The 13,497-nt window shown below is 38.6% G+C and overlaps 2 protein-coding genes across 3 annotated transcripts in view; both read left to right on the forward strand.

Moving 5' to 3' along the window:
- The window catches only part of mid2 (midline 2), a 175,477-nt gene that overhangs the window by 32,680 nt on the left and 129,300 nt on the right, over positions 1-13,497 (forward strand). The gene's annotated exons all lie outside the window — the stretch shown is intronic.
- On the forward strand, positions 9,961-12,561 carry LOC145431712 (histone-lysine N-methyltransferase set-1-like). Its single transcript, XM_080307725.1, has 4 exons — positions 9,961-11,294; positions 11,378-11,540; positions 11,659-11,851; positions 12,147-12,561. Exons 1-4 carry the CDS (start codon positions 11,192-11,194, stop codon positions 12,255-12,257), a joined length of 570 nt encoding a protein of 189 aa, XP_080163851.1. The 5' UTR covers positions 9,961-11,191; the 3' UTR covers positions 12,258-12,561.

Genomic DNA, 13,497 nt, shown 5'->3' on the forward strand with positions numbered 1-13,497 from the left:
GAAATCAGCAAGCTGAGTTGTGATGTCTCAGTTCTAACATAGTAGTCTCATCAAAGCGTAATAACTGTGGCTCTTGCCAGAGCATATTTAGTACTTGAAAGAGATGGACAGAATTCAATTTTCATTCATAGGGTGGTTTTATTCTGTGGGTTTTTGATTTTTGACCAAGATTTTTGACCATCTTCCTTTTCTGACTCCCAAAGCAAGAGAATGGTCGGCTGATGCAGTTTGTTTTTTGGGATTTTTACTTTACAGCAAGTTAAAATTCAAGTGAATGTGGAAGAGAAAAGCAAGAGGAAAAAGAGGTGAGCGAATGAGGAAACTACAATATATTGTTATGTTGCTATGGTGTTGATGATGAGCTTTATTTTCCAAGTTAGCCCTAAAAATGTATGTGCCAACATCTTGTTTTCATTGCCATACATTTTTCTGTTCAGAGGAGCCAAATGTTGTACTCACACTCAACGCATGGAAAATTCTACTTTATAAAATTATTTTAAAGATTAAATTATGCATTCATGTTTTACATTTTGGGGTATATAACATTAATTAATCTGGTTTGGGGACTTGGATAATATTCACAACTGTGACTAGAGCAGGGCAATATGACCAAAAATATTTATCACAATATACATTTGAAATTTTGCGATAATGATATAACCGACGATATAATTGACACTAGACAAAATACTTTACAACTCCACAACTTTATTAGTGCAAAAACTTTATCGCGTTATTTCATTTTCTTATCATTGCCCAACATTATACCGGTATTACCGTGAACGGTATGATATGGCCCAGCCCTAACTGTGACCCTTTAGGGGTATTTTGTGGGAGATTTGGTTGGATTGCATGGTACCAAACTCCCAAAATCGTTTCCACATGTAGTTTTTGAACTTTGTTTTTGAGATAGAAGTAAAGTTAAAAACGTTAAAGTGGGGGCGTCACTGCTTCATCTTCAAGTAGATCTGTTGAGCTTCCTTTTGAATATAGAAGGATGCTTTCTAGTGGACTTTTAGAAGGTTTCCTGGCACCTGAACCTCAAAGGAGACTCCAACTACACACAGAGCACAATGGAGGAGTTGATCACCATTGTGGTCAAAAGTTTACATTTCATGAGCATGAATGTAATTTTGGGCTTGGTTGTTTTAACTTTACTAATTGTAAAGCATGCATTTTTAATGACAAGAATTGAGTGCACAAATTTGAATTTATTTAGGATTTTCTCTAATCCACACAGGGTCAAAAATATAGATACAGGTATTATAAATACACCCCCACAAAAGTGGGATGACAGTTTGAGTCTTTCGGAAGAAGACTTTCAAATGTGAGGAAGGATGTTGCTTAGGATGTTCAGGAACATCCCAGGAACCTGGAGACTGGAAGTGAAGCCAGTTTTGCTTTGGCATGGATGGAGAGGGGGCCAGGAAGCACCTGCTCCAAAATAAACCTTCAAGCTCAACTGAAATTTTCAGCTGCTCACATGGATGAGCCAAATGCCTCCTGGAGAAAAGAGAAATGTTTAAATAAGACAAAGAGGCTTTCAAACCTATGAGCACTGTACCAACTGACCAGTATGGTGGTAGGGTCATGCAATGGAGCAGTTTTGCTTAAGTTGGTCTGAAACTTGGATACAGGTGGTGTTCCAACACGACAATGATCCCAAACACACATTAAAACTGGTTTTGGTATGAATTAAGCAGACTAATATTCAGCTTTCCCAAAGCCTCAACTTTAACCTTACTGAAAATTTGCATCAAGTGCTTAAAAGACAGTCCAATTAATGTAAACAAAATATAAAATGTCTGTCAAGAAGAGTGATAAAATATTAAGCCAAGATGCCAAAAGGTTGGTGATTGAAACCAAAAGAGTCTGGTCAAGGTCATTTAACCAAATTTTAATAATGGTCTATGTAGACTTTTTACTGTGTATGGATTGGGGAAAATCCAAAATAACTTCAAACTTGTGCCCCAAATTCTTAATTTTTAAAATTATTGAGGATATATATACAATCATTTCAGCCTGGGAAAAGAGCAGTACAATTAAATAATCCAAACCCCCAAAATTACAGTGGCATTCATGCCCATGATGAGTAAAAGACTAAGTGTCCTAGTCAGCTGCTATTGCAACCCAAAACTTTGGATGCATAGAGAAAATGTAAGGATAACTGGATATTATCAATCAGTTGTATATTCCAGGATTTGCTTGCCAATGATATAAATTAGCATATAAATCGTACAGCAGAAAGGGTTTTTCATAAACCTTTTTTGCAGTCACAAAAACATCCCATTAAAGTTTTGCGTTAGCTGAGAAGGCATGTTGAATGAAAATTATACATCAGTGTCAATTTCTTCCATTGTTTTTATGTCTTAATTACATCTGTTGCACTTAGTTTCTACACCACCTAAGGCTGCACAAGATTTGAATATTGTGCTACTTATGCACTACTGTCATTCATTGTAAGTGGGTATTATTTGGCCAGAGGAAAACTCCAGTGCTACCACATTTATTTATTTATTGTGCAACAGCTACTGTGCACTGAAGCTGTTAAAATAATAAATCCTTCTCATCCATGTAAATGTAGGCGATTCTCAGCCACAGTTAAGTAGCTGTAGCAGATGGTTAATTTTTGCACATATAGACTCTAAGCTTGCATTTACGAGTGTGAAAGTGAGTGCTAATTATTATATTTTAACAGAATAATGTTCATGTTAATGAACTCCAAATAGCATAAACATCCAGGGAAGTGTGCGCAATTTGACTCTTTACAAAATAAATGTCGACTGTCTTCAGCTATTGCAACGCAAATGTTGTTTTTCACATTTGCTCAACAGTGTAAGGTTTGTAAGGGATTTCAGTGTTTCCACTATTTACTCATTCCCACAATATTTAAATTGGCTTGGCTTCGATGCGTATCTCTCTGTACATGTTAAAACAAATACTCACAAAAAATGTTGCCCTTTTTTTTTTTTTTTTTATTTAATTATGCAACTAATGATGACTCATACGGAATTGAAAGGAGATGAAAGCTCGTAGTATCACTTTGAAGGCAATTAGCAGGCCTGTTCGGTGCTTATTGTTTCTTCTAAGGTAAACAATAAGGTAAATCATTGCAGATTGATGCACATCAAAAGGAAGTGGTGGTGGTAGGCAACACTGGGAGGAGATATTGTCACACTGTCCATAATTAACTGTGGTTTTGTTAGCGTACCTCATGTTAATTTGTTATGCTCAATAATAAGCTGTATTGAGAACTAATGAATGCTTTCAGAGTGATTTATAACCATAATTCATTATTCAGGCTGCAGCAAATAAATCTAATCGACAAGTAAGTGGATACACGTGTATCCAGGTTTTTAGAATAGTTACTCTGAATCTCATTATGTTCTTGTCATTGAGATAAGGCAGGGTTTTTTTTAATATTTTACTCACTGTATAAATGTGTTTAAGTGACTGAGATATGAGGGGGGGAAAATGAGCATCACTATCAGTTCTTGTGATACATTGAGCATCTACAAGATTTGGATCAGCAGTATTTTCTTTTATATATTTATAATCTATTAATTCTTAATTTTCTTGTTATTACAAAATCTTCAGAATCCACATTCTAGGCTTTGAAATCCCAAGATGTTTTCAATACAGCTGCTCAGCACAGTTTCTCCTGCCAAGTCCCCTTTCTGTCGCTCATATATGACTCACTGGAATCCCTCCTGAACAATGGGAACAATAGTTTATTAGGAACCAAATGATGGGCCATGTGTTCTGTTTTCTCAGATTAGATCTCCCTGACAAAAACGTAACGCTGCACCTGGCTAGCCCTGAAGTAAACAATGCAATACATCAATTGCCCATGATGAGACTGTTGCCTTTTTTTTCTTTCACTACCTCCTGGTGTCAATATTTGTCTAGCTTCTCTAAAGCCACATCTCTGTTGAATTGTTGTTATTTATTTATATGAAATCTGAAATTATGACAGGTGGCTTACCAGAAGCTTTGAGCAAATCTCTTCAGGTCTGTTAATAATTTCAGCATGTGCACGATGAGTATTCAATTTTTTAATAAAACGTGAGGTCCTTTTTAAAAACTTGTAGCACTTGATTTAACGCGCGTCTAATTTGTAAAGAACCCGATGGCTCAATTGTTTGTCTAGATGAAGTGTTATCATCTTGAATCCAGATTACAGTCACCATGTGCAATCGTTTAAATGAACTGTCTACTAATGACTGAGTGTGGCGAGGCCTAAGCAACACAGACTGCTAGGCAGACACAAAAACTTAAATAAGATCTGGTGTTAGAGAAACATGAACACTTGTGGTGTTGTCTGAATGTTTGAAGGAAAGTGGCGACAGAGAAGCAACAACCGTCTGTGAAAATGACTTTACAGGCCCGTTCATCTATCTTAAACGGAATAAGCACAAAGCCAAAAACTTGGAGGGCTACCTTATTTAGGAGTGACTGTTTCTTAGATAGTAGGCAACATGCCATGAAATAATGCATTAATCAATAAGGCTGTATTGTCTATATAAATGTGTAGCTGCTGGAAGAATTCATTATGGAATCTCCAGCACTATCATCTGCAATTTGTGCTTGTGTGTGTGCATCAGTTGCAGACTATTGCCAATCCTGCTTCTATCCGCAGCCTACTGTGAAATTATTGTCTGTTTCTGACTCAGAAAAGGGGTTTCATGCTAATCTGACTTGTTTTCTCGTTACCTTCCCCAACCTCCCTATTCCTTTCTGTATCCTGCTCATTGTCTGTTGCCTAATATTCCCCTTATTTTATGCTCATCCTTTCCTCTCCTTTTCCATTTCTCCCCATCTTTCACAACCCCACACTTGCCCCCCCCCCCTGCTCTTTGTCTCCTCAAGCCCATCAACGTCCACAGTGGTGCTGCTCATTGCTAACTAGGCTGCCTCCAAGCCCACAGGTACGTCCCCCTCCCCGCTTCCTCTCCCTCCTCCACTTCATGCTCTATTTTTAACTCCACTATCCAAGATCTTTTCTCGTGATTCTCACTCGCCAACCCGAACCCACATCTCTGTCAGCAGCTCTCTCTCATTCTAGCCAAGTGCTAGGAATCCGTAGGCAATTATCTGTTTATTAAAGCCCTTGCCTTTATTCTTACCTTTCTGTCTTTTCTGTCGAAGAACCGTTACCTCAACTTCACTTTGACCTATAAGAAGTGAGTGCTGTGTTATGTTTTCATAACAGCATTAGACATTCTTTTCAGCTGTTGAGCGCCTGTTCTCTCCTTCTAGGTTTGCTCAGGTAGAGGATTTAAAAGAGAGAGAAGTGACACCGAGGTCATTATTAAGAATCAAACACACAATAGAGAAGCCATGCTGACTCAAAATACTGGCTAAAGCTGACATGTGTTTTCAGAGGATGTGTTCATTCATGTCTTAAATGGTTTTCCTTGTTAAGCTGCCACCCTGCCCGAGAGCCTGGCAGCCTGGCAGCCATCTCAGCCCCCCCACCAAGTGAAAACATAATGCACTTGTTGGACTGGAGCTGAAGTCTGGGGCCTTGTTAGATTCCCTCCTCAGACTCAAGTAATTTAAAACCGGTCGACTGGGTTTCCCTAGCGCATATTCTCATGACAAAAGCAGCTAACAGCACATAACTTCCCCCGGTGGATTAATACTGCATTTATAAAATTCTCTAGTGTTTGGAATGGTGAAGCATCTTAATTTCATTATACACAGTTTAAGTGGAAATGCAGTTCTCCCACGCTGGTGTTGAAGAATAGTTTTAAAGGGAGGGATATGAGAGGTTTTTTGCACCAGTAGCAAGATTTGTCTTTAATGAATTTTTCAGTTTCATTTTACAGGCTTTTCTTTAATAATTCATTGTAAAAAAAAAAGAAGAATAGAATAGAATAGAATACTTTTATTTGTCAATTTCTTCAAATGTACTTGCCATACAAAGGAATTGAAATTACGTTTCACACTGTCCCATGCGTAGGCATTGACAACAATAAGGTGCAGATGCACAACAAAAACAAAAACAGCCCTAACAATAAGGTAATAAATAGTAATATAATAATATAAATAGTGCTAAAAGAATACTAAAAATATATATATAGCAGCAGGTGCAATTGCAATACAAGTCAGGAATGAAAGAGCTGCTTTGTGTAAAAGAATATGTCAAAAGATTTGTATTTTCAGAAAATCTCTGTATTTCCATTGCAAACAAAAGCTTTACATCTCAGGAATCACAGGTATTTTGATATAGACCCTTTTTCTCCATCAGTTGGAAAGATTATAGAACATTGGTGGTTGAGCACAAATTTTCACTTAAAATGTTTATTTATTGCTGTCCTTAGGTTTGTAAGGCTTCACAGAGTGGTGCAAACACAAAAAATCTGCTTCTGTAAGGATTTTTTTTTTACTTATGAAACAGATTGGCTTCCATGGTTACCCTGTCGTTTGATGTGAAGCATTTAATATGATCCTGTCCAAGGTTGTCTTTGATACAAAGGGGAGGAGGAACAGAGAGATAAAAAGTATGGAAAGCCAGACTTTTTTCTGTCGGCAAACACTGTTTGTTTAATGATGACCTCTCAAGAACAGATTACACTTTAAATACCTTCTGACTTAAAAGACACATTTCCATTTTCTCCTCTTTGATACAGACAATTGAGAGGGCTGGCTATGTCTGAGGTAAACGACATTTTGTCAGCTTTAACTACACGGTCCAGCTCAGTAATGATCCTCGTCTGTGTTCCCAGACATGGCATTTAGGACTAAGGACAGTGCTGCCTTGCAGCATTCTTGTCTGATTTCCCCATGCAGAACCAGGTAGACGGCTATAAGAGAATCCATTTGTCAAACTCACGGTCTTTCACGGCTATAGACAGTTGCTGTCAAAGGAAGGCTTTTGAGTTATTATGTGCCTTACCAAAAGAAACATGCAGCCTGTTTTTAGAAGAATTTTACACACATAAGCTCTCAAAAGCACACACACATTAACTACCCTTCTCCCCACTTGCCTCCTGTCGTGGTAACACACTCTCTAAGCACTCAGTCTTTGCCTGTCAAGGAGACATACTCTGCAGCAGATGCAAGAGGCCAAGCAGTGGCAGGCTGAAATAATGTAGACCATAACAGTGCCAAATGTGTGATGGTCTGTTCAGCACAGAGTCTAGGTTCTGAATGAACAGCAGTCATTTCAGTGCAGTCCCTTACTCTGACATAGTGTTTACACCTCTATCAACTTTCAACCTTTAACTCACTGTGACGGCGCTCTGCCCTGGCTGGGTCTGCAGTATGTTTCCCCCAGTTTGTCCCTCTGTGTTGCCTTGTAGCTTCCTGGTAGGCGGAGTTAATCAGTTCAACTGGGAGTACCTGGCTAGTCTCCCTGGAGCATTTAATAGCTGCCTGTTTCCTCCTTTGTCGTCTCTCCATCCACCTAGCACACTATTTCTTTGGTTGGCTGGTTATTATGTAGATTTTTACACAGCACCATATACCTAACATTTAAAAACTGATCCAACTGCTACTGCATTAATAACCCCAATTAACACATCTCATAAGGTTATTCGATTTTATTTATTACATTTTGATATTTTTAGTGAAATAAGAGCCTGTGATTACAGTAATATATATTCAAAAGTCAAATAAAAGCACTTTCAGTGGTTTTGACTTTCAGGTGAAAGAACGAAATTTGGGTGAGATGTTTGAACCGCAGGAGTCCAGTCTCTCATCATTCTGCTCTACTTTTGAGTCCCTCTTGTCTGCTCTCCCCATTTTTCCTCTGATGTCTATTCCTCACTCATCCTTATTTCGTTCTCATGTTTGCGGGCTTGACAAAATCATAAATATATTATTAAAACTACATTTTTTTTTCTTTTTAGACTTTGCTTGCCTGTTTCTCTTCCATTACATTTATTCCTCTCCCTTTCCTCTTGTCTCATCCGCCCTCCCTCATCGAGTGTATGTCTTCTGACAGCCAAGGTACCCTGCAGCCTGCCTTGGCCAGGTATAGCACTAGATGAAAGGTCTGTAGCCAGAGCTCTCTTTCAAAGATGCCTTCTGCTGCATCCCTGCTCTCCATGGACTCTGAGTTGCTCCTGCCAGGCAGATGGAAAGAAAGAGGGCAAGGAGAGGAGATTAAGAAAGCAAGAAGGGAACGAAAGGAAGGGAAGAAGAGGAAAAGGGTGACAAAACGATAAATAGAGAGTAGAATCCTCAGACTTGCCTGGGTTCCAGATGTGGAAGCTGTACATTGTTTCTGTACATCATCAAAAAAGCTTGACATCCAGGTGAGTACAGCTAGAGGAAGTGATGCGCCCCTTCTTTTACTCTGTCTCTAGTTTGAAGCTGCTGTTATACATCTTCACTCAGTCTGGACGCTGCCACAGGACATGAAGCTTTTTTATAAGGTTTCCTGACATGTTTTTCATCATCTGATGTTTTGGAGTCACACTGAAGTCTGAACTCAACTCAAGAAGTTACATCTTGTGCCCGAAACAAATTCCCGCAAGGTCAAATTTAAATGTCTTGATCAAATTTACTGTTCAAGTTGAGATTTGTGCCCTGATTGATTAGTTTGGACTTTGTTTTATGGGTTTGCTACAGTATAAGAAATCTTGCTCTATAAAGCTATAGTTACATCGTAAAAACATTAGATCTTCAAACTTGTCCCTCTTATTTATTTAAAGTTCACTTGTCAGCAACTTCGCTATACATATTCTGCAGTCCAGAGATATTCAGCTGTGTACAACTACTGTAATACAACTGGACAGAAATAACAGCTGTTATGAATTGCCTAAATCTATCACCGGTTGTTTATTGGGGTAATTGTTTGTGGTTTTTAAAAAATGTAATTTATTTATTTAGCTGTCTGCCTCCTTAAGAACTCGAGTGGGTAAATGAATTTTCAAATAAAAAATTAAAAGCATGAAAGTTAAAAAGGAGAATATGTTGCCACACAGAAAATGTGTCTTGTCAGTGCTCTATTGTGTCGCCATTTCATTCTGCTCTAGACCGTCTGAAGCCTCAGCGTCTGAACACACATTGCAAGCCCAAACATTTATAAGCTTCTGTCCAAAAACTCATTGTTTCAAAATAATTGAAACTTAAAGTATGCCGTATATTAGGTTTACTGACAGAATGCAAGCGATTTATGTCCCAGATATAACCATCCTTAAAGACAATGTGATTGTAGGAAAGAGGCTGGTTCTTTGGTGTACCTACATAAATTTTATCTGAGGACAAATAGATAATGCCCTGTGGGTCTGGGCTGAGAGATTTAGCCTCAGTGACAGGCAATACTAAGGCAAGGCAGTGCGGGCAGTAAAACAACTGACAGTTGGTCATTACGAAAGACGCAGGTGGGCCAAAAATCAATCATGCCAAGACTGGCCTGGATGTTGACAGATGCCTGACATCTGTTTTAATGAAGAGCTGTGCTGGTCCACCGAGCGAAGAAGGGATGAGGGTAGGGGGGGAAAGGAAAAGGAGAAGTGTGGGGATCTTGGCTTGAATTGGATGATGAGGTGTGAAGACGAAAATGGATCAGAAAATCAGCAGGAAAGAAAAAGGTTGAATAAGTGGAAAAGTTGAGGATGGTATCAGCATTTCAAAGCAAGCCAGGCAAAAAGAAGATGGGAAGGAAAGCTACTTAAGGGCGGCCCAGATGAACAGTGCTCAAGAAATCTTTGCCCACACCTGAAATTAAGTTGTCATTTGATGTGTCTAGAGTTACTGTAACAGCACTGCATGCAGTTTAAGAGCAGGTTAGACTCTGTTTTGACAACACCTTTATAGGCTATTTCATGGTGTCTGCTCTAACAGAATGAGGAAGTATTTCAAGTGTGAAATGCCACTAGCTTACTGGCCCACATTCAATAACTCAGAGCACTTGATTATTTATTTTTTTAAATAAATTTTCTACTCATTTATAAACGTGTGTGTGTGTGTGTGTGTGTGTGTGTGTGTGTGTGTGTGTGTGTGTGTGTGTGTGTGTGTGAGTGCGAGTGCGTCTATGTGGTATGGATTGACATTTGACCTGCGCTGTACCTGGGCTCCGGGGACATTTCGACTTTTTGCTGTGTATTCATGTGTCCCCCTAAAACATGACTTGTAAATGCATTTTTAAGTGTCTAAATAATAATTTTTTCTACTTCTTATGAGGTCATTATTTATCTTTTGACCTGTATTTGCTTAAACTGTAGTGTAAATTCATTTATTAAACTATAATTAAAAGATTTTCTGATTTTCTTAAAAGTCCACCTATACCCCTCACCTGATTTTTGTGTATTCCAGTGTATTGCACAGCGACGTTTCGAGTTAGAGTGGATGTGTGTAGGTACTGCAATTTAATACACATTTTCAATACACACGGCCGGAAGTCATTGTGATTGGTAGGCTATATATATAGGCGGTACCTACAGGAAACGGCGCCACAACTTTCGCGCGCGTGCCCTTTAACAAGTGTATGTCGACGGCAATACGAAGACGGATTAAAAACACAAAGGTAAGCCTTTTTTAATGTAAAATGCACCATGACTTTAATACTATATGAAATTATAGGTGCACAGGCCTATATTAAACTGGTTTAATTTATGCTTTATGGACTGTTAGTGAGTCTTTGAAGAAGTAAAACGGCCCCAGCGTTTGTCATTGAGTAAATAAAATAGGGCTGACGACTAACCGCGTCAACGCGATAAAGCGGGCTAACCCGTGTTAGGATTTACTCGGTGTTAAAGCATTATTGTGGCTTAAACGTGTTAATGCCGACATCGCGACTAACGCGATTAACAATTAAACCAGCGCAGTCTGAGTCAAAATCCCTGATGTCGCTGTTAGCTAATTTCGGGCAGTTTGTCCAATGTCTGTCATTCTGCTGACAGCCCTAAAATAAAAGCAAGGGTATAAGTGTATTTAGTCGTGTATTTATTTATATGCCTGAAGAAAAAACTTCTTACAGTTTTGATGCCTAAGCTTTCTCAGTACTTGTATCACTCTCTGCAGTCGCCATTACAGAAATGTCACATGTCGCCATTTTGAGTACTAGGCCTTTAACATTTTAAAAGAAGGCATAAATTAGCACTATGAATAAGTCAGCTGTGTTTATGCTGTAAACTACACTACTGCTAGTTCTGCTACTACTGATGATGATGACAATGATGACGATAATCGTAATACTTTATATGCTTTGGTAATACAGCCAATCGTACAGGAGAACATGCGAAGGAGACGCATTCCTCCACGGGAGGATGCAGTCTGTCATGTTTCTGCTGGAAGGGACAAACTGGGACTTGATATCCACTACATAAATGCCTTCAAAGGTAAGTTGGTCTTTAGTTTGGATTAGATTTGGAGTTTGTCACTTTGTCTTTTGTCACTCACTTGGTATGCCTCTGCAATTCAGGTCGGGGCATTTTCACGACTGTTCCATTCCAAAAAGGAGACTTTCTTTTGGAATACAGAGGTAAACTCATAACAAAAGAAGAATGTGAGCGGAGACACAGAGTTTATCATGACAGCCTGAAGGTGTTCATGTTTGAATTCAAGTTTGATGGAAAACTCTGGTGGTGCGTATTATATCAGTGTAGTTTGATTAAGATTAAATGACACATTGCTTTTGATTTATGAAAAAAAAAGCTTCCTAACTAACTAGTTAAGCTAATACTTTTTTGCCTAACCCCACAGTGTGGATGCATCTCAAGAAGATGGGTCATTAGGCAGACTTGTCAACGACAACCACATCAGTCCAAGTGCTAAGATGAAAATATTAAATATCAATGGAAAGCCCCATCTATGCTTATTTGCAAGCAGAGACATAAGTCCAGGCGAAGAAATAGACTATAATTATGGTGACTCGGATTGGCTCTGGAGATGCAAGGTATTTCTACAATTGTACTTTTTGGAACTGATAAATTGCATACCCTAAGCCATTTTTACATTTGTACCTACTCAAATTGGCTTAACGTGACTTAGGGCATCTAGTTTTTCACTGAAATTGAGTATCACCTACTGTGCCTGGGGTAACTATAGCAATGCAGCCGAGCATCCAGTGATATAAATGCCACAGCAAGCATGGACGTCAAGGTGACAAAATGCCTGCTGCTCAGTCTATACTTTAGTGTTCAATTCAGGGATCACGCTGTTAATTTTGGTCGCTATTTCAAACATTTCAGAGTTTCAAAAATGATGGCTTGGATTTTCACGAAGGAGGCGCACTCATAACTTATCGAGTGACACCATTGACCAGCCACCTGGTGGCATTCAGTCTATGTCAAATTTTCTGATCACTTTGGATCACTTGGAACCTTGGTGCAGTAGTTACTGAAAAACTACATGGTACTATAACCTACTGGAAAAACAGGGGTAGGTACTAATGGAAAACAGGCAATTGTGATGGCTGCCACATCAAAGCCCTCTAAAAGCACTAAAAAAATATCAGCAGGTATGCAGAAATAAAAAATGGCTTTCGGTTTCTAAATTTTAACAGTGATTGATGTTTAATGTGATTCTACACAGCAAAATCTCCAGTGTTAAATTAACACTGGAGAGTGTCTATAAGGGTCCACACCTCTGAGTGTTAAATACAACACTGTTGAGTGTTAAATTAACACTTTTGACAGTGTTATATGTTTAAAAGTAACCTAGTCAGTTTTGAAGATTAACAATGGCTAACACTGAGCAGTGCTGATTTTCTAACACTGGAAAATAACTCAAAATGTTAGAAATATTCCAGTGTTAGAAAATCAGCACTGCTCAGTGTTAGTCTTTGTTAATCTTCAAAACTGACTAGGTTACTTTTAAACATATAACACTGTCAAAAGTGTTAATTCAACACTCAACAGTGTTGTGTGGACCCATATAGACACTCTCTAGTGTTAATTTAACACTGGAGATTTTGCTGTGTAGCCTCTTTAGTTAGATTCATTTTAAATTTTGTCCCTTGAAGATAAATGGGCCCTAGTGACAGTTCGTTGCTGCTACAGGTGATTGTTTTACTCCTTTAGCAATGGCTTAAAAAATAAAGAAATCACACTGACTATTTGTCTCTTAATCATAGGGCCTTAAATTCTCTATACATGACAGTGAATATTTTAAAGACAATAGCTTGAAACTTATCTTTCTCATACAGTTTATTTAATGTTTCAAAAGCCTCTTCAAAAATGCACTGTATATTCATTCTCTATCTGTTACACACGAAGACTGAGACCAGCCAGATTCAGAAGACTGTGAGCTGCCTAAAGCCGCAACCAAACAGCTTTCCAAACAATGATCTGGACCTGAAACATCCAGAGCCTGAAAGGGTAAATATAATCCAGTGTACCACTTAATGAACTAATAATTTAATCTATCATCATTCTTTATGGATGCTGTGTGTGTGTGTGTTTGGCAGTCACCTGGGTGTGATGTGATTTACATGGACCGTGGCTTGTAGGTCCTTTTCATTGTTTCAAAGTGCAAGTCTGGATAACATCTGAGTGTGTGTGTGTGTGTGTGTGTTAACCACCCAAATGTGACTTAGGAGGA

This window comes from Astatotilapia calliptera, chromosome 2 (genome assembly GCF_964374335.1).
Source record: "Astatotilapia calliptera chromosome 2, fAstCal68.1, whole genome shotgun sequence".
Classification (NCBI taxonomy): Eukaryota; Metazoa; Chordata; class Actinopteri; order Cichliformes; family Cichlidae; genus Astatotilapia; species Astatotilapia calliptera.

Bases quoted from the DNA above. Each gene is read 5' to 3' on its own strand.
- LOC145431712 (XM_080307725.1), top strand. From the start codon at position 11,192: ATGCGAAGGAGACGCATTCCTCCACGGGAGGATGCAGTCTGTCATGTT. The intron at 11,295-11,377 runs GTAAGTTGGTCT...TCTGCAATTCAG, and splicing joins CTACATAAATGCCTTCAAAG to GTCGGGGCATTTTCACGACT. The intron at 11,852-12,146 runs GTATTTCTACAA...CAAACATTTCAG, and splicing joins ATTGGCTCTGGAGATGCAAG to AGTTTCAAAAATGATGGCTT.